General features: G+C 36.4%; 1 protein-coding gene across 4 annotated transcripts in view; it reads left to right on the top strand.

Moving 5' to 3' along the window:
* The first annotated feature begins 892 nt into the window (after positions 1-892).
* Positions 893-20,514, top strand: part of ANO5 (anoctamin 5) — an 83,856-nt gene continuing 64,234 nt past the window's right edge. For 2 of the 4 annotated variants that reach the window (XM_012735527.2, XM_012735526.2), the window contains exons 1-3: positions 893-1,287; positions 10,905-10,951; positions 15,218-15,265. In XM_012735527.2, the coding sequence (XP_012590981.2) occupies positions 1,248-1,287; positions 10,905-10,951; positions 15,218-15,265 (135 nt within the window). In that variant the 5' untranslated portion in view covers positions 893-1,247. Of the gene's footprint in view, positions 1,288-10,904; positions 14,381-15,217; positions 15,266-20,514 lie in introns of all 4 variants that reach the window. The other 2 variants (XM_076002092.1, XM_076002093.1) reach the window with 2 other exon arrangements.

The following is a 20,514-nucleotide window of genomic DNA, read 5'->3' as shown; positions in this document are numbered from 1 at the left end:
TTCAAGGTAGAATGGGCTAACTTCAATAGCAGAGAAATTTTTAACACATTCGGTGCCGACCCCTCTAGACTGTGCTCCTCTATTTCAATTATCATTCTCATTTCAAGATGTGGAAACCGAACCTTATAGAGACTTGCCCCACACTATTCAACATTTAAGGTGCAGAGGCTGACAGGGAACTCGGACCCCAAGGTTTGACCTTTCCCTCAGCTGTACAAGAAAGAGATCCTGTTCAGCATGGCAGTGCTGGGAGAAAGTTAGCACCATTGTGCCAGAGCCAGAGGGAAGGGGCTGCAGGAACCTTGGAGACCCCGTGCCACGCGCTGGCCTTAAAGGGGGAGAGATTCCTTAAGGAGAGGATCTTTTTCTCACCCGACAAAAAATAACTCCCGAACTGAGGGGAGGTTCTCTCAGAGTGGCACCCTGGGTGGGCGAAGGGCCCAGTGACGGATGAGGACCGGGACAGCCGGCTGAGGGAGCATTTGGTCCACCAGTGGGGATCGGAGGAGGAGAGTATGGATGAAAGGGAGGCGGCAGCCCAGGAGAACCAGGAGTCCAGGGCGTGGGGCGCCCCGGTAGAACTGGACCTGGGAAGCCTGTTGGGAATGGAGCAGGCCCGCCCCGAAGAGGGGCAGGAGGCGGCGGGTCGAGAGATGGGCCCTGAGGAGGGCAGGGAGGCGGCAGGTCCCCAGGAGGGCCGGGAAGTGGGCCCTGAGGAGGGCCGGGAGGCTGAGGAGCCGGGGCTCCGGGCCGCAGACAGCCAGAGGGGAGAAGAGGGGGCCGGCGTCGAGCCAGCCAGGCCCGGGGGCGGGCAGACGGCGGTCCCCGAGGGTGGGGCGCCCGCGGGGCCCGGGGGAGAGAGGCGGAGAGAGAGGCGGGGAAAGCGGCTGAAAGGCAAGCGTAGCAGGGACTCGAGCCAGCGCCGGGAGGAGAAGGTCCAGGACAGGCACCAGAACCGGTACTTGCTGAAGTACTGGGAGAACGCCCAAGAGAGGTACCGGGAGAGAGTAGGGCAGCGCAGGGCCAAGGTCGGGGAGCAGGTGGAGAGGGACAGGGTCGAGTGGAAGGACCAGCAGGACAAGAATTCCACCTTCCGGAGGAGATCAGGGAGGGCGGGGACCGAGGAGGAAGACGAGGAGCACTCCACAGCTGACACGTGCACGATCCAGCGGCCCACGATCAGATTCAGTCTCTGCCCCAGATCTCCACCACGCGCAGGCATCAGTGTCATTAACGAGCTGGCGAAGATGGGCGACCCGAATCTCCTGGAAATGGTGGTGGAGGAAGGTAGGAGCCCGCTGAGAGGCGCCAAAAGAGAGCTGGGCTGCGCGCGTGGACCCTGCCATCCCGGGTGCAGGGGCCCCAGGGGACGTTGGCGGCCCTGCGGCTCGAGTCCCGGGGACGTTCGTTGCGAGGCTTGCCTTGCGCGAGACAGAGACCGCAGGACAGACAGTCCCTCCCTGGGGTGGTTGGGGTGGGTTTTAGCGCCCTACAGATTTCTCTGCTGCTGCAGCGTTCTCGCGACCTGTGACCCATGACCTAGGTGGCCCCGGAGCCGCGGAGGAATACAGGGGGTTTGGCTAGCGCGCTGGGCTAGTGCGCTGCGGTGCTTGCGCAGCGGAACCCGGGAAAGGAAGGGTCGGCTCCTGGAAAGCCACAGCTAACAGTGCCACAACAGCTATCCCACGTATAGGGAGCTGGTCCTTCAGTCCTTTTGCCTCCCTCTTTTTTACTATTACTGATCTTGCTTTGAGATGCTTGTAAATTATGGGAGGAGCAGATCTAAAGGTCCATCAACTTGAGATTCTTACGCACTTGGGAACGCTGCTGTTTTTACAAATGACTTTCATTGAACCTTTGGTTCCCTTAAGAAATACTTGTCTATTGTTTGCAAAGACCTTTACACAGACCTATAATCTGTGGCTCTCTTTTAGCGCTAACAGTTTGCTAAAATTGCACTTTTTTTTTTTTTTTTTTTTTTTTTGCTATCTAGGGGACCTCAGTTCCCTCAATGACACTGTATTTTTATGTCTTGTTTAGTATTAAATCTAAACATGGAAACAGGCTTTTCAAGTAATAAAAGATCTGAGCATAGTCTTACAGTTCTGTCTTTAAAGGCATCAAGAAATAGAATTTATTATTGCATCCTCCATGTTTTCTTTTTTAACAGCTTTATTGAAATATAATCGACATACCATAAATTTACTCATTTAAAGTGTACAATTCGATGGTTTTTAGTATATTTAAAGTTTTGCAATCATCACTATAATCTAATTTTAGAACAGTTTCATCACCCCAAATAGAAACCTCATAGGCAGTCACTTCCCATCCTCCCAACTCCCCACCTCTAGCTCTAGGCAGCTAATAATCTATTTACTATTTCTATAAATTTGCCTATTCCAAACCCTTCATATAAATAGAATCATACAATATATGGTCTGTTGTAACTGGCTTCTTTCTTTAGTATGTTTTTGAAGTTCGTCAATGTTGTAGCTTGTATCAGTGCATCATTCCTTTTAATTGCCAAATACTGTTCCATTGTAGAAATACACTATACCTTATCCAATCATTAATTCGTGAAATTTGGATTATTTCCATTTCTTTGCTACTATGAATAATGCTGTTGTGAACATTCATGTATAAGGTTTTGTATGAGTTTATGTTTTCATTTTTCTTGGGTATATATCTAGGAGTAGACTTGCTGGATAATGTGGTAGCTTTATATTGAACATTTGGAGAAACTGCCAAACTGTTTTCCAAACATGCACCATTTTCATTTCCACCAGTAATGTATAAGGATTCCAGTTTCTCCACATCCTCACCAACACTTGTTATTGTCTGTCTTTTTTATTATAGCTATCCTAGTACTTGTGAAATGGTATCTCAGTGTGATTTTTATTTGTACCGCTGACCACAAAGGGATTTGCTTCCAGGATACACAAAAAACCATTACAACTCAATAATAAAAAGACAAATAACTCAATTTGTAAAACAGGCAAATGATTTGAATAGATGCTTCTTCAAAGAAAATTCGATGATTTCCTCCTTTGCTGAGAATCACATTCTTTTGTAATTTCAGTAATCCAAAGGCCTAAATATACATATATATATTCATTTAAAATATTCAGGAATTACTTATAATCAGTCCTGAAGTAAAACTATGTCAGGGTACAGAAATATACTCTTCACTGAAGAAGACTGTAGGGAAAACTGTGTATTATGTAGTGTTCTGTGTAAAATGAAGAAGAAATGTTTCAACATGGCATTGCAGAGATTGACCACTATCTTCTTAAAGTTGCTTGAAGTATGATCTAATTTAGCCTTAAGACTATTTTTTTACTAGAATTACAAATTAGTATCACTTAAGGTTATAGGAAGCATGAATCCATCCCAGGAAGGTTTGGTTTATTTATTTATTTAATTTTTGAAACAGGGTCTTGCTCTGTCAACTGGGCTAGAGTTCAGTGGCATCATTATAGCTCACTGCAACTTAAAACTCCTGTGCTCAAGGGATCCTCCTGCCTCAGCCTCCCAAGTAGCTGGGATTGCAGGTGCACAACACTGTGCTAGGCTAATTTCTCTACTTACGGTAGACAGATGGAGTCTCGCTGTTGCTCAGGATGGTCTGGAACACCTATCTTCAAGTGATTGTCTCGCCTTGGCCTCCCAGAGTGCTAGGATTATAGGCATGAGCCACCATGTCCAGCCCAGGAAGGTTTTAGAACTTTTCACAAAATGATTTCAGTTTTCTCTTTTCTTTGCAAAGGCTTTTGTAATCTGTTTATGCTCTCTCCTGTGACCAAAGCTGTGCCTCTGATTTGGGTGGAGGTAAGGGGAAAAGTACTGATGAAGAATGCCATATATTTGATGCTTGGATCTAATAACCACATTCTATCCAAATTCCTATGTACAGATTTGCTCATAGATCCAGAACCAGGGCATCAAAGAAGTGTGCCATTGGTGAGAGCAGGACCTTAAAGATCAGGGTGGTCCAGGCCACTTAGGATGACTTACTTTTTTAGATGTTGTTCAACATGTCAGTTATTTTACTGGGTCAGTTTTATTGCCCATTATTGAGACTCTTGTTATTATTAGGTGTCTTTGTTTGTCTTCTGTTGCTGCCATAGAATATCTCACTCTGGGTCATTTATAGAGAAAATAAGTTTATTTATCTCTTGGTTTTGGAGGCTGGGAAGTCCAAGAGCATGGTGCTGGCATCTGGTAAGAGCCTTTGTGCTGCATGGTAACATATGGAAAAGCAAAGGAGTCTGTGAGACAGAAAAATAGGGCCAAATTTATCCTTTGCTCAGGAACCCACTCCTGAGATAATAAGCCCACTCTCTAGACAATGGCATTAATCCATTGGTGAGGGTGGAGCCCTCATGTCCTAATCATCTCCTAAAAGGTGCACCTCCTAATACCATTACAATGGCAGTTAACTCTACATTCCTTAGGGTTACATTCCATAGCACTAGGGTTCTATGAAAAGTGCATTGTTATGAGGATGTGTTTTTTTTTAATATTGATAGTACAGTAGTATTTTGGAAGCCTACTTCCATGTATGTTTTCTTCTGCAGTTAAATGACAGTTATAAAACCAAAAGTGTTGGCTCTAGAAGACTGAAAAATTCTTGATTACATAGCATCAAATTTTAGTAGCTACTTTCATTTCTACATTGTAAAATATAAACGTATTTCTTAGAATAAATTTACTCATACAAGTACACCTCAATCTTGTATATCATGTGTTTTCTAAATCACATTTGAAGGTAGAATATGAGACTATTAAACAACTGATTTACATGTGATAAAATTTCTTCCAAGAGAGACAACATTAACATTTTGCCTTTTAGATGTAACAGTTAATGAGATATTTCTAGTATTTCTTGTATTTTCTCTGAGTCTCTTTTCTTCACAGTTGAACCTGTAAGCAATCAGTGATTTCCAGGAAGCTGATTTTCTACAGTCTACTAATTTTTTAAATGAAGTTCTAATGGCAAAGTGTAATAGAACACTTAAATAGTTACATAGACAAACACTGCTAGTAAAATGTCACAATATTGCTGGAATTGAACTATTGACTGACATTGTAAGAATGTTCTGATATGAAATGTACATTCCTTAGCTGATTTATGGTACCATCAGCATTGGAAAAGACAGTCTAAGGGTTTAGTGTTGGAAAAGACAATTTAAATATTTGATGTAAAGTTGCTTGCATCTTTACAGCTACATTAAACATTGTGTTTAAACCACCTGTCCTTTAGTAATATGAATATTTGATTGCAAAGATTTTATTTTATACTGCTGGTAGGAGTGTAAACTGAGAAGAACATGTGGTAAATGCAAGAGCTATTTTTGGATTTTGCGTTTGTTGGAGTACATATTTTTAGTAATGTGCCTTCAGTGAGAGCCCAAAGCTCAGTCTTTGGGCTGGCTTTACTTTTGGCATATATTTGTTGATTCCCTGCAGTGAACTGTTACTAGATCCTTCATTTCTCTGGTTTTTAGCCCATAGAATGAGCATAGCCATCTCCATTCATTTTAGAGGAAGTTGGAGCAATAGGCAGAAGCTGACAGATTTGTTGGCTTTAAATCCTGCCCTTCAGTCTCGGTGATTATGCATAGGTATTCCACCTTTATACTCTGTCGGAGTGTAAAAGTGTGCCTGAGTCTATGGCATATGTGAACATCTGATTGTGTGTTGCATGTGTGTGTGACAAAGCTAGGAAGCAGTGTGAGGGGGTGAGATGGAACATAGTGTGTGAAGAAATAAATCTATCCTCTTAAATCTTTCAGCTTTTCAGAAAAGTATACAATTGACAAAATGTGCTCCTTCTGGCTCTGAAGGAGTTTGCATCTTGTGGAAGGAAATGTAATTGGGTGAGTTATCTAGAAAAGGCAAATAACTATGGATATTCTTCTGTGATATTACAGCAAAATTCAACTAATAATAGATTCTTAAAAGTTAGGTATAATGGAATTTGAAACCATCTAAATTAACTTTTCATTGTTTGCTGCATTATAATACATTAGTCTGACATGCATTTTAAGTGGATCTTTTCCCCCTGCATGATTTTGTAACATCACATATTGGTCATTTGGGAAATATTAGTTCACTGAGTTGTGCAGATCTGTCAAATGTTCACATGTTTAATTAGAAAATATCAAAAAGTCACATTAACATCAATATTGATCTCATCAGGACAGCCTTGTGAAACTCTTAAGCTCATGGTGACAGATTCAAGTTTTCTAAAATTCTGACTTTCATTTGAAACTCAAATGTTACCATTGGCAAAATATACTGTCAACCTACAGAATGGGAGAAAATTTTCACATGCTACACATCCGATAAGGGGCTGATAACTAGAATCTATTTAGAACTCACAAAAATCAGCAAGAAAAATACAAACAACCCTATCAAAAAGTGGGCAAAGGGCATGAGCAGAAACTTTTCAAAAGAAGACAGAATAATGGCCAACAAACATATGAAAAAATGCTCAACATCTCTAATCATCAGGGAAATGCAAATCAAAACTGCAATGAGATATCACTTATCTCCAGTGAGAATGGCCTTTATCAGAAAGTCCCAAAACAATAAATGTTGGCATGGATGCGGAGAGATAGGAACACTCCTACACTGCTGGTGGGACTGCAAACTAGTTCAACCTCTGTGGAAAGCAATATGGAGATACTTTAAAGCAATACAAGTAGGTAGATCTACCATTTGATGCAAGTATCCCACTACTGGGTATCTACCCAAAAGATCAAATGACACTCTACAAAAAAGACACCTGCACTCAAATGTTTATAGCAGCACAATTCACAATTGCAAAGATGTGGAAACACCCCAAGTGCCCATCAATACATGAGTGGATTAATAAAATGTGGAGTATGTATACCATGAAGTACTATTCAGCTATAAGAAACAAGGGTGATATAGCATCTCTTGTATTTTCCTGGATAGAGCTGGAACCCATTCTATTAAGTGAAGTATCCCAAGAATGGAAAAACAAGCACCACATGTAGTCACCAGCAAATTGGTATTAACTGATCAAGACCTAAGTGGACATATAGGAATAACATTTATTGGGTGTCGGGAGGGTGGGATATGGGAGAAGGGGATGGGTATATACATATATAATGAGTGAGATGTGCACCATCTGGGGGATGGTCACACTTGAAACTCTGACTCGAGGGGTAGGGGGGCAAGGGCAATATAGGTAACCTTAACATTTGTACCCCCATAATATTCTGAAATAAAAGAGAAAATAACAACAAAAATACTGTCAGCTGTTTTCCACAAAGTGACAGATTCATGTCGTTAATTTTTGAGCTAATATCTACCCATTAGCCAAGTCTCTAGGACCATATATGTCTGTCCGTCACATTTTCAATTAAAATGGTGTTTCATGAAAAAGTCAGCTATTTCACCTTGCAGTGCAAAGTATTTTTCATGAAATAACCGTGGTTCTGTGGAGTGCAGCAGCAGTGCTTCATGCATGCAGCCTGTTTCTTTATACAAGTAGATCTATTAAAAAATCTATTATTAAAAAGATGTGTGTTCAGGGTAAAGATTTCATAATATTGATCGTTTTACTGTTTTATCTAAGACATTTTTAAGTTAAAACGGATTTTTGTTTCTTTTTTTACTGAGAATGCATGTAGGTGGAGAACACAATGACTACTCATATAGTTTGGTGCCATGGCATTGATTTGAGTGATGGCACCAGCAGTTTTATCCTGCTGCTTTTGTACCAGCAGTATAAATGTCAACTAAGTGAAAAGGCAAATAAGGTGTTACTATTATCATAAAATAAATCTGATCTTGATAGGGGTTGGCAGACTGTACTTTGAACATTGCTGATATAGGATTTGTATTGTTAACTATACAGTAGTGTGTATGTGTATAAAATATATGTATATATGGTTATATGTGTGTGTATATATATATGTAATCATTCTTCAGTGCCCTCAAGGGATTGGTTCCAGGACTCCTTGCAGATACCAAAATCTGCAAATGCTCAAATCCCTTACTTAAAATGGTATATTATTTGCATATAATCTGTGCACATCTTGTCATATACTTTAAATAATTGCTAGATTACTTATAATACCTAATACAATGTAAATGGTATGTAAATAGATGAGTACGTAGCACAGTGCCTGACACATGGCAAATTGTCAGATTTATTTTGGCTTATCATTTTCAGGAACAGTGGTGAAATAACTTGGCTCGTATGCTACCCTGCTCATTCATTCCTTCAATAAATGTTTGTCAAGAAACTATAATCTGCAAATCAGTATGTTGAAAGAACAAAATCAGTCATTATGTCTGCCTTTCAGGAACTTACAGTCTTTGGGGGAAAAAGGTATTCATCACAAAGCACATATATCTTTATAAATTTTAAACTTTGAAAAGTGTCATCGAGTAGAGACAGTTAAGATAATTTGAACTAGTCAGATAGGTGAGAGGAGGCTCCCCAGGGGAGAAAGTTACTTAGAAGCTGCTATCTGAAAAAGTGTGAGAAATTACCCAAGGCAAGGTTGGAAGAGGAGGAGTGTCTTGGTCTGGTTTGTGCTGCTTATAACAAAATACCGCAGACTGTGTAATTTACAAACAAGAGAAGTTTATTTGGTACTTGGTGGAGGCTGGGAAGTCCAAGATTGAATGGACGCATCTGGTGAGGTTCCTCCTGCTGTGTAATAACATGGTTGAAGGCATCACATGATGAGAGACAGAGTGTATGTGAAAGAGCCAAATTCCCTTTATAACAAATCCCTCCTACCATAATGGCAGAGCCCTCATGACCTCAACACCTCTTAAAGGTCCCACCTCTCAACTCTGAACTTTGGGGGACAGATTAGAAGCATTACAGAGAACATTCCTTGCAGAGGAATAATTGTTAAGATACCATGAAAAGGGAGCATGGAACTGAAAGAAGGTACAAGAAGACTGAAAGAAGACTAATGGGCTGGGCTGAAGAGAGCAGGGGGTTGAGGCTGAAGAAGTAGGTTGATTTTAGTTAATTTTAAAGGTTTTGCTAATCAGGCAAAGAACTTATTATAACAAGAATGATCTGTATCTTTTATTATCAAAGTTATGGACCCTGAATCTGCTTTTTAAAATAAAACAAAATAATTAATAAAATAGATATTTTTTACAAACCAGTATTTATTTTCACATGAAACCTTGTTTTAACAAATGAACAGACAAAAGTCCTCTGTATTGAAAACTTTGGACTTTATATTCCAACTGACTTATAATGGTTGCATTTGTATAAAGTATAGATTTATTTATATTGTGGGTTTAATGATTTGAGAGAGTAACAGTGATTTGCATAGCCTGTGGAGATGAATTGGATTGTTGTAAGCTTGGTACAATTAATTTCATTTAATATATGTTTAATATGGTTTTGAAAAATGAATTTTTTTCTTGGATTATAAAAAAGTCATATCAATGGTAGATTTATTTTTTATATTTTTAGAATATATACTAACTCTTCCTAAAATTGCAGTTACTGTGGATGGCCTTTAAATGATAGCAACATTTTATTAAATTTCCATTGTGACGTTTTGTCCAAAAATTTTTTTGTATAGAAAGTTTTTTGTTTGAGAAATATTTCTCAGTGTTTTTCCAAGTGGTCACTAAAGGAGTCACTAAAGAATAAGAATCTGAATTCTATATTTAACACCCTTAAGCATCACAAACTTATTTGAACATTTATTTTAGTTCAACTCACTAAACATATATCCATTACAGAGCTATCTCTGTGTCAAGAAAGTAATTTGACCTGTTTAGAATTTGGTAGTGCTCTGGTAGTGTTTTAATTGCAATTGATCTAGTTCAATTTCAGGAGAACAATCTGAGAAAATATTAAATCTCACAGGATGAGAACTAAAAGATACCAATGGGCATCCCTATTGGATATTTTCCTTTTAGCATTTTTGTGGCTATGAATTGATAACTGCATTGATAAGAGATTAATGCCAGAAATTGTATTCTACACATCAATATTTTATGCTTTCCTCCTAGATTATAGTCAGCTTTGGGTGAGACTTTTTGTTGTTGTTATTGTTCATGTATATTTTATTTTCTTATTTTTTCCTTTTTTTAAAATTTCAGAATATTGCAGGAGTACAAACATTTTGGTTACATGAATTGCTTTTGTACAGTTTGAGTCAAAGTTATAAGTTTGTCCATCACCCATATCATGTGCATTGTACCTGTTAGGTGTGAATTATCCATCCCGTCCTCTCCCTTCCCACCTGCTTAATTTCTATTGAATATTACTACAATATGTGCTCATGAGATGATCTATAAGTTTCAATTTAATAGTGAGTACATTTTTTTTTCCATTCTGTAGGTACTTCACTTAAAAGGATGGTCTCCACTTCCATCCAGGTTATTACAAAAGGTATTAATTCACCATTTTTTATGGCTGAATAATACTCCATGGTGTACATATACCACATTTTATTGATCTACTCATATATTAATGGGAACTTGGGTTGTTTCCACATCTTTGCACTTGTGAATTGTGCTGCTATAAACATTCGAGTGCGAGTGTCTTTTTTATACAATGTCTTTTTTTCCTGTGGGTAAATACTCAGTAGTAGGATTGCTGGATCCCATGGTAGGTCTACTTTTAGTTCTTTGAGGTATCACCATATTACCTTCCGTAGAGTTTATACTAGTTTGCAGTATCAGTTTTTGATGAAACTTTTTTTAGAGGCTGTTTTGAACAACTTAGCTCCAGGAAGGTCTTGTATATTTTCCTCCAGTATATTTTCTCTAATTTTTTTTTTGGTTGGTGAATTCCTATTTTCTTTTGATGCAGACTTCTGAACAGATCCAAATATGATCAGTTGGCCAGTTTAACATGTTCTTTTTCTTACTCCATTTAGGGAAAAGAACCACTAGAGAGATAAGCAGTGTTTTCTACATGAATGAGGTAAGTTAAATGTATATGTTTTAGCTTCTTGTGAAAGATCCTGTTAAGATGGTGAACAGACAAACTACAGACTGGGAGAAATATTTGCACATCCTATATCTGGCAGAGGACTTGTAGTTTTAGTATATAAAGAACCTACAGAATTAAATATTGATATTAAATGATTGGAAATCAATATTTTAAAAACCCAATTAAAAATGATCAAAGTATATGTTGAGACATTTCACTAAAGAAGAAATCTGGGTGATAGGCTATGAAAATATGTTCAATATCCTGAGCCATTAGGGAAATGCAAAATAAGACCAAAGTAGGATATCACTATATACCTATTACAGCAGCTAAAATAGAAAATAGTGACAATGCCAATTATTGGTGAGGATGTAGATAAACTGAATCTCTCATACATTGCTGGGGAGAATATAAAATGTTACAGCCACTCTGGAAAACTATTGGGCAGTTTCTTAAAAAAGCAAATATATAGTTACCATGTGACTTGGGTAATCATACTCTTGGGCATTTATCTCACAGGAATGAAAACATATTCACATAAAAACCTGAACACAAATGTTCATAGCAGTTTTGTCTGTAGTAGCCTAAAGTGAAAACAACCCAAATGTCCTGTGGTTAAAAACTGTAGCTATCTTCCTGCAAGATACTACCCACCAATAAAAAGGAAGGGACTATTGATAAATACAGCAACTGGGATAAATCTCCAGAGGATATTATGCTCAGTGAAAAAAGGAAAATCTTAAAAGAACATATACATTATGATCCAATTTTTGTCACACTCTTGAAATGACAATATTGTAAAGAAGGAGAACAAATCAGTAGTTTCTAGGGATATGGAGGTTGAAGGGGAAAAAGTGGACATAAATGTAAACAGGTAGCATGAGGGAGATGTTTGTGGATGGAATAGCTCTATACCTTGATTAAGCTGGTTCTTACCCTAAGGTGCACATGTGACAAAATGACATAGAATTATACATAGATATTGTACTCATGTCAGTTTCCTGGTTTTGATATTTTACTATACTTATGTAAGATATGCCCATTAGGGGAGACTAGGAGAAGGGTACATGGGATCTCTCTGTACTACTTTGTAAATTCATATAAAGCTACAATTATTTCAAAATAAATAGTTTAAAAAGTGAGTATAATTTATTTCACTTTCTTAATTTCCAAATATTTTTTCTGCCAACATTCAAATGCAATAAAAGCACAAGCTCTGCATTGAAGACAATTTTTTAAAAAAGAAAGCTTGATAATAGAATATTTATTCAAGTATTGGATTAAAGCAGAAATGACTAGAATCAATGGATTTACTCCATTAGCAAATGTATAGGTATGATGAATGTTTGGGCTTTTACAAAACAGAATAATATATAGAAGTTGATGTTTATTATTTCAAAATTGTTTTATAGTTTGAACAGATCTTCTGTGCTTTCATGATTTCTTAAACTTTTAGAGGGCTAAATTCTAGGGTGTTACCTCTGATTTACAATGAATATAATTGTAAATCATTTGGGGATCTAGAAAATGCATGTGAATTAAAAATTTGTGATAGGACAAAGATATTAAATTTATGATATCATCACTAGAAAGTAAGCAAAAATTAATTTTAAAAAGGCAACATTTTTTGAGAACTTCCAATGTATTATTTAATCTCATGGTTTGGAAGTTGTGGTATAAAGAGGTTAACTTGCTCAAGTTTATATATGTAATTAGTTTTGCATATATACATAATTAATTTTACATAATCCAAGGAAAAGAATACAAGGAATCTATAAAGCAAAACTATATATGTTGGTTTATTGTTATTATCTATTAAGTTTTGGAGTTGGGATTATGAACATAGGGAGTCTGATTGTGTAGCATCTACTCTTAATCACTGTACAATATTGCTTAAGAATACTGTTTTAAGAAGTATTTTTTCTGAATTTCAGTCCCAAATTATTACTACTTATGTTCAGAATATTTATGATGGGTATTCAGTTTTTATGATGATTTATAGATTCTCTGACTATTGCTATGTTTTGTTACTAGTGGAAGCATATTATTCATCCCTTTTTACATTTTATTCCATTTTTTTCCATTTCATTCAATTCCTCAATGGTTGGGGTCAGGGAAGGAGGCAGTCTGAAACAGGAAAGCCATGGCTACTGTAGAAGGGAATGTAGAATTGAGAACAGCATGGATTCTTTTGCGTAAAACTAAGGTCAGTGAGAAATAAGACAATGAAATACTCAGCAAAATGTAGAAGTAACCTAAGTTATTTTATTTTACATTTTGCAAACTAAAGATATAATAACAGCTTTTGACTAGAAACCAGCACAAACATTTTTTCAAAAGTGAGAGATTGTAAAGTGACTAGCCTGGTTGCTTTTGGAGCATTTTTATTTTTTATTTTTTATTTTTTTTTTGAGACGGAGTCTCACTTTGTTGCCCAGGCTAGAGTGAGTGCAGTGGCATCAGCCTAGCTCACAACAACCTCAAACTCCTGGGCTCAAGCAATCCTGCTGCCTTAGCCTCCCGAGTAGCTGGGACTACAGGCATGCGCCACCATGCCCGGCTAATTTTTTTTCTATATATATTAGTTGGCCAATTAATTTCTTTCTATTTATAGTAGAGACGGGGTCTCGCTCTTGCTCAGGCTGGTTTCGAACTCCTAACCTTGAGCAATCCGCCCACCTCAGTCTCCCAGAGAGCTAGGATTATAGGCGTAAGCCACTGTGCCCGGCCATGGAGCATTTAATATATGTTTTTTGCTGTTGTTGTTTTGGACCCCTCTATAAGCAAAACAACTGACCTTTCTCTAGGATAATTGAAAAAAAATTATGTTATGAGGAGTCAATATAAAGTGAAGCTATAATAAATTTGTTTATTGTCTTAATGAAAGAAATATTAGCCACATAATTTACTTTTAGAGACTACTATTTCAGAATTGAGTGATCAAGTTACTCATTAGCTTCATTTAATAGCTGTTATATTTAGATGAGCTAGTGGAATTCATTCAAGGTCCACAAGTAGGTAGACTTTCATATAAGGGGATTATAATTAGAATAGGATTTTGATCATGTATTTACTCACAGTCTCAGTTTTCCCACAATGCTTTGCACCTGTTTGAGTATTACTTTAATACAGTAGATGACATTCATCTTGTAATTTATATTGAATACAGTAGTATGAAAATTTGAATGTGTTTAAAATTATCAATTTTTCATCCTCTTTAAGAACAGAAAAATTGCTGCTATTTCTGTGGCACATTCTGCTACTGAACTTTTGTAGTACTGGGTATATTTCCAAGGTGTTCTTTGAGTATTTTTAAAATATGTCCATAGCACTTTTTATCTGCTATTTTCAAAGCTGTCCACGTATGCTCAGCATCATCTGGACAGAAGGAGATGCTAGTTGTGATTTTGCAAAAACAAGGTAAGTGAATTCCAGTCCGGACATAAATTTCAGGTAATTTCTCCATAGTATTCTATTGTAACTGTCACTAGAGACTGCTAAGAAGTGATTGGATGTGATCTTAGGAGCATGTACTCTCAGGAGCATGTCTTGAGGTATGCACCCTATCATGTAACATGAGGAGGTGGAAATACATCATGCACCAACACAGGTATCATTATTGCTTTAATTATTATGCAAGTGGCATAGATAGATAGATAGATAGATAGATAGATAGATAGATAGATAGATAGCTAGCTAGCTAGCTAGCTAGCTAGCTAGCTGGCTAGCTAGCTTTTTTCTCAGGTTTTAAGTGCAAATTCTTAAGAATCCTGATGGTGCATTTTCTAAGGTATTCACTTTAATAATTTCAAATAAACATTGGAAGGCATAGAATAGGCTATGAATTCTGCACTTCCTGTTGGTCCTGTTCAGGATTCAGCATCATGAAAAGAATAGACCTCCTTGTTATTTCTTTGTAATGTGGTAGTTCTTAACCATTTCTTATGTCACAGATTTTTTTTTCTTATGATTTGATAAAACTACCTCACATAATCTCATTCTCTCTCAAGTTCTCTTTCTCTTCTTCCACATAAACACACACAGACACCCACACATGTATACATGTATACACAATTTATATGTGTATACTATATACACAGTTTGCATACAATTTCAGGTGTTTCATAGCTTCCTTGAGTTCCACAAGTATTTCTGCATAGAGAACCTAGAGTTTTAGTTGTTGAAACTTAACTGCTCCCTCTACCCCACTTGTAGTATTATTAACAGCGTTATGTCTTTCCCTGGTGCTCTTAACAGATCCAGAGCCACACAGAGTCCAGCTATCTCCTTGGAGAAGAAATAATGGTAAGCAGCCATCAGTACTATCCTTTCTTGCATGGACACAAATGGGGCATCATTTTGTAATCTTCAGTGTTGATGCTCTTTTCCACTTCAGTTATTTTTCAGGCCTTCATGCATGGTATTTGAGAATTTGTTACTTTAGGGGAAAAAATCAGTTTCCTTAGGGAAAAAAGTAACATCAGACATATTAATGAGAATGACACATTAATCATAACACATTGATTGCATTTTAATAGTTCCCAGTTTGCAAATGAGAAAATGAAGCATTCAAGAGGTGTAATGACTTGATCAAAATTATCCATATGTGTAAGGGATAGATCTTGGACTGGAACTCATGTTCAGTATCCTTTCTCCATTACATGCCTCTTCCCATCTGTAAGTACATGCTTAAGAATAATCATGAAGTACAATTTATTTAAAAATAAAATTTGAATACCAATTCAGAGGTTAGTAAAGGGACTTAAATCTTTCATTTGTTGCCTAATAAATAAAAGATGCTGGTTGGGAAGATGGGGAAATAGAGTTATATTCTTATACTGATAATTTTAACATAAATAATAGTTTGCTTTTTACTTGGTTACTAATCGTTAGTATTTCAAAATGAGGATTGTAGGGTTAATAAAATTAAAATAATTGAAATTTTATTGGTTATGTTTTTTAAATTTATTTTTAATTTTGATCATATAAAACATTTACATAAGGCCGGGCGCTGTGGCTCACGCCTGTAATCCTAGCTCTTGGGAGGCCGAGGCGGGCGGATTGCTCAAGGTCAGGAGTTCAAAACCAGCCTGAGCAAGAGCGAGACCCCGTCTCTACTATAAATAGAAAGAAATTAATTGGCCAACTGATATATATATAAAAAAAAAATTAGCCGGGCATGGTGGCGCATGCCTGTAGTCCCAGCTACTCGGGAGGCTGAGGCAGAAGGATCACTCAAGCCCAGGAGATTGAGGTTGCTGTGAGCTAGGCTGACGCCACGGCACTCACTCTAGCCTGGACAACAAAGTGAGACTCTGTCTCAAAAAAAAAAAAAAAAATTTACATAATACCAAAGTTGAAAACCATAGAGTGAATTAATGTTTAGTGGAGCCTAAAGCTTAAACAGTTTTGTTGTCACTGTTAAGAAACATAGCGGGACAAAAGTTTACTTTAAAATAGTTACAAATGTATTTTACCACGAGAACACATTGCTATAGTCCTTCCTAAATGTTTGGAAGGGGCAGGCGCAAGTAAGAGGCCCTGAAGCTTAGATTTTGAAAGCTTCAGGTTAGTCCATCTTAGGTTGAAACTATGGAACAAACTATTTTTTAGAGCAATCTTTCTTCTTTGTCCTCTCAATCCTTTTGTAGTAACTATTTTTATATGGTTTATTTTTCCAATGCTATTACAAATATTGCTAAAATGAATACCATTGGGAATTAGTCTTATTAATGTTTTGGCCATTTTGTCTTTCTACATGGAATTTCTCTATGGAAGAATGATGTAATTTTGCCATAGATTGCCAAATCTGTTTTCTTGCATTTCTAACAAATGTAAGAGGATGCCTGTTTCTCCATAGTCTTTTCAACAGTGTATTTTCATGCTTTTAGATTTTTCCTAATGGTAGTGAGATAGTGGCTTTGGGGAGCTATTTCAGTTAGCACAATATCTTTGTGTAGTTGCAGTTTGCATTTCTCTAACTATGAGTGACATATTCATCTTTTTCTACATTGAATGGTCATTTTAATTTATTTTGCTAGATCACTGTTCATATATTTTGTCCATTTTCCTATCAGTCACTTAGGTTAGGTTTCTCTTTTTACACTTAATTTTGTTTTGTGAAGCTCTTTACATATATATTATTATCCCCTTGCCTGTGATAAAATTTGCAAATAACTTTCCTCTATTATGTTATATACTAATAATTTAAATTTTAAATTCTAAATGATGTTAAAATGATTTACGGTATCTCATTCACTAAGTTGAGATTGTCTTTGGATAAACAGTAAGCTGTTAAAATTCAACAGTAAGTTTCATTTTTAAAGTAAATGTCATTTTAATATGATTTTATATTTGCTGATTTATTACAAATATAGTACACAGAGTTCCTTATGCTTCCCATGCATTTTGCCCTAGTATTATTATCTTATATTAGTATTGTACATTTGTCACAATTAGTGAACCAATATTGGTAAGTTATTATTAACTAATTTCTATACTTTATCCATATTTCTTTAGAGTTTCCCTAATATCCTTTTTTTATTCCAGTGTCCTACTAAGGATGCTACACTGCAGTTAGTCATTATATCTCCTAAGGCTCCTCTTGGTTGTGACAGTTTCATGTACTTTTCTCGATTCTGATAACCTTCACAGTTTTGAGGAGTGTTGGGCAGGTATTTTATAGAATGTCTCTCAGTTGGGACTTTTCTAATGTTTTCTTCCTGATTATACTGGGATAATGTATTTTGGAGAAACACATAGAAATAAAGTTTTATTTTCATCACATGGTATCAAGGTTGTATCCTATCAAATTAATTTATCACTATTGATGTTTTAACTTTGATTATCTGGCTTGAAGTAATGTTTGTCAGGTTTTTCCACTGTACTCTTTTTTTTTTCATCCTTTCCATACTGTATTCTTTGGAAGAAAGTCACTATGTGCATAATCTGACACATAAGGATTGGGGATTATGTTCTACTTCCTTAATAGTAAAAAAATTATTTGGAATTTTTTGTATGGGAAATTCTTTTTTTCATTCTTTCTTTCCCTTCCTCCCTCCCTTCCTTCCTTCCTTCCTTCCTTCCTTCCTTCCTTCCTTCCTTCCTTCCTTCCTTCCTTCCTTCCTTCCTTCCTTCCTTCCTTCCTCTCATGGATATTTATTTTATGCTTTGTGTTATAAAGCCAATACTACTTATTTTCTTGCTCAAATTGTTCTAACTTTGTTAATTGTGAGCTTTTCAGTTTATTCTTCTATACGTTTGACATACCCTTATTATTGTGTTTTGTTTTTAGCATTGTCTTCCTTTCTGACATTACATGATGCTTCAAGCTCATCTTGTACCTTTCCTCTCTCAGTCCTAGAATCAACCATTTCTCCATTTTTTTCTATGTCATAGAAATATCACAGAAGAAAAATATGTATTTATCAGGGTCCTATTAGGCATACCTAAAGTAGGATAATTTGAGAAGGGCTTAATAAAAAGACCTTTATAAAAATGGGGTACAGGAGAATCCCAGTATGTATAGGTCTAGTAACTATGAATTTATCATCCATATGACTGAAAGGAAGAGGAGAGGAATCAGTTATTGGGTCCCAGAAGGAGAAAGGAAAGGAAAGAAAAAAGTCATGTACTGAATTGTTATTTGGATAATTGAGAGGCATTCAGGCATTATCGAGAGGCTCAATGACCTTGAGTGCAGGGATACAACCTTCCTGAATCCAACCTTAGAAAGGAAGATACTCCATCTCTCCCTCTCTCCAATCATCTGTGGGAAGCCAGTGGTCAAGGGATATCTACACTGGTCACCGTCACAGGACAAAAAGCAGGGTTGAGAGGATTGGAGAGGCGATCTGCTAGTGTAAACCAAAGATATCCATCAGAATATTAGTGGACATGTTTTGGGGGAAAAATGGAGTCTTGTGGTTTTTGCCATGATTAATATGATAGAACTTCACTATTAATGATTCTATCATATAAATATAGAATAATTAACATAACTTAACATTTTATTTGAAATAGTCAACAGTAGAGATGGGATTGGGTACCTAAATGGTTACTAAGTTGCCAGTATAGAAGGGGTGCTAAAGCCATTAAATGAAATATAGAAAGGTGGAGACAACTGTACTTAAGAGAACGTATCTCACAGTAACTACCCTGAGTGATTGGAAGGAATAGTTTGGTACGTACTTAGAGGTTCATGAGCAAAGATTGAGAATTGAAAAGGCACACTAGAAGTGTGCTTTAATTATGACAGATATACAATTAACAGGTTTTGTTAACCTCAGGAATGATATTCCAAATATTTAACAACTGATAAGACATTGGCACAAACATATCAGTAGGTACCTTTGAATAAACTGACCAGAGCAATCATTATAAGCACAGTGTTTATAATTGATCTATGCATATATTTAGATATTATTACTCCAGGGTACAGATACCTTAGTTCAGTCTCCTAGTTATTTCATCCAGTTTCATGACTTTACATAAAATCATATCAACTCTCAAATTTAAGTTTCCAAGGAAGACATCTCTACTGAACTTCACACTTAAATATCCAAGTGTTTTTCCAGAATGTGTTTAGATATATAAAAGTTATCTCAAGATTATTATGTCTAAAATGTAATTCTTCATCTTCCCATACAAAAATCTGCTCTGTTGTCTTTCATATCTTAGCTGTATATAATCCATCCTTCTACTTGCTTACGCCAAAAAATGTTTTAAAAATTATCATCTTTATTGGTTATACATTAGATATAATAAAATGCACCCATTTTAAGTATATAGTCTGATGAGTTTTAACAAATTACAAATATGTTGTTGAAATTTTCTGTTACCCCTACAAGCTCTCTTTGGCTGTTTTACTCCTTGTCTTACCCTAGGCAACCACTGATTTAGTTTTTTCTAAGGTAATATGTAAATGGAGTTGTACAATATATACTATATTATGTCTGGCTTCTGACTTCTTTTGCTCAGCATGATGTTTCTAAGTCCCATTAGTCACCAGTTGTTTAGGCCTCTTCAGCCTGCTCTAGGAAAGACTAATGTAAACAAAACTCTCTATAACAAGAATTGAACTCCCTTAATGATAATATGATCAGATTATTTACTCATTAATTACACTATAAAATATGTACAATGCTTGTCTTTGTATAGTATAAGTTTAATTTTCTTTGAAATATTGTTGATTATCCCAGGTAATTGCCTTTGTAATAATGACCATAGTAATGAAAGATTAGAGACAACTCAGCATTTAAATAATAATTGAATGACTTCATTTTTTCCAGCATTTTGGGTGGTCATGAAATATTTAAAAATAAACTCTGGGTAAACTTTCCTTCCATACATCATCCCAGCATAATTGTGGTGATTTTGCTTTATTTGTCTGATATATATAGGTATACTTAACACAATATTTTACTTTATATTTTCATTATTTCCATCTTTTCCTTCATTATTCTTTTTCTCTTGTCTTCCTTAATTCAAGTCCACGGATATTTATTATTTAAAGTCACTATTTAAAGGATTTATGGAAATTTACTTTGAAGCCT

The sequence above is a fragment of the Microcebus murinus genome, chromosome 4 (assembly GCF_040939455.1).
Source record: "Microcebus murinus isolate Inina chromosome 4, M.murinus_Inina_mat1.0, whole genome shotgun sequence".
In the NCBI taxonomy this organism is placed as follows: Eukaryota; Metazoa; Chordata; class Mammalia; order Primates; family Cheirogaleidae; genus Microcebus; species Microcebus murinus.
This window is presented reverse-complemented; position numbering and strand designations above follow the sequence as displayed.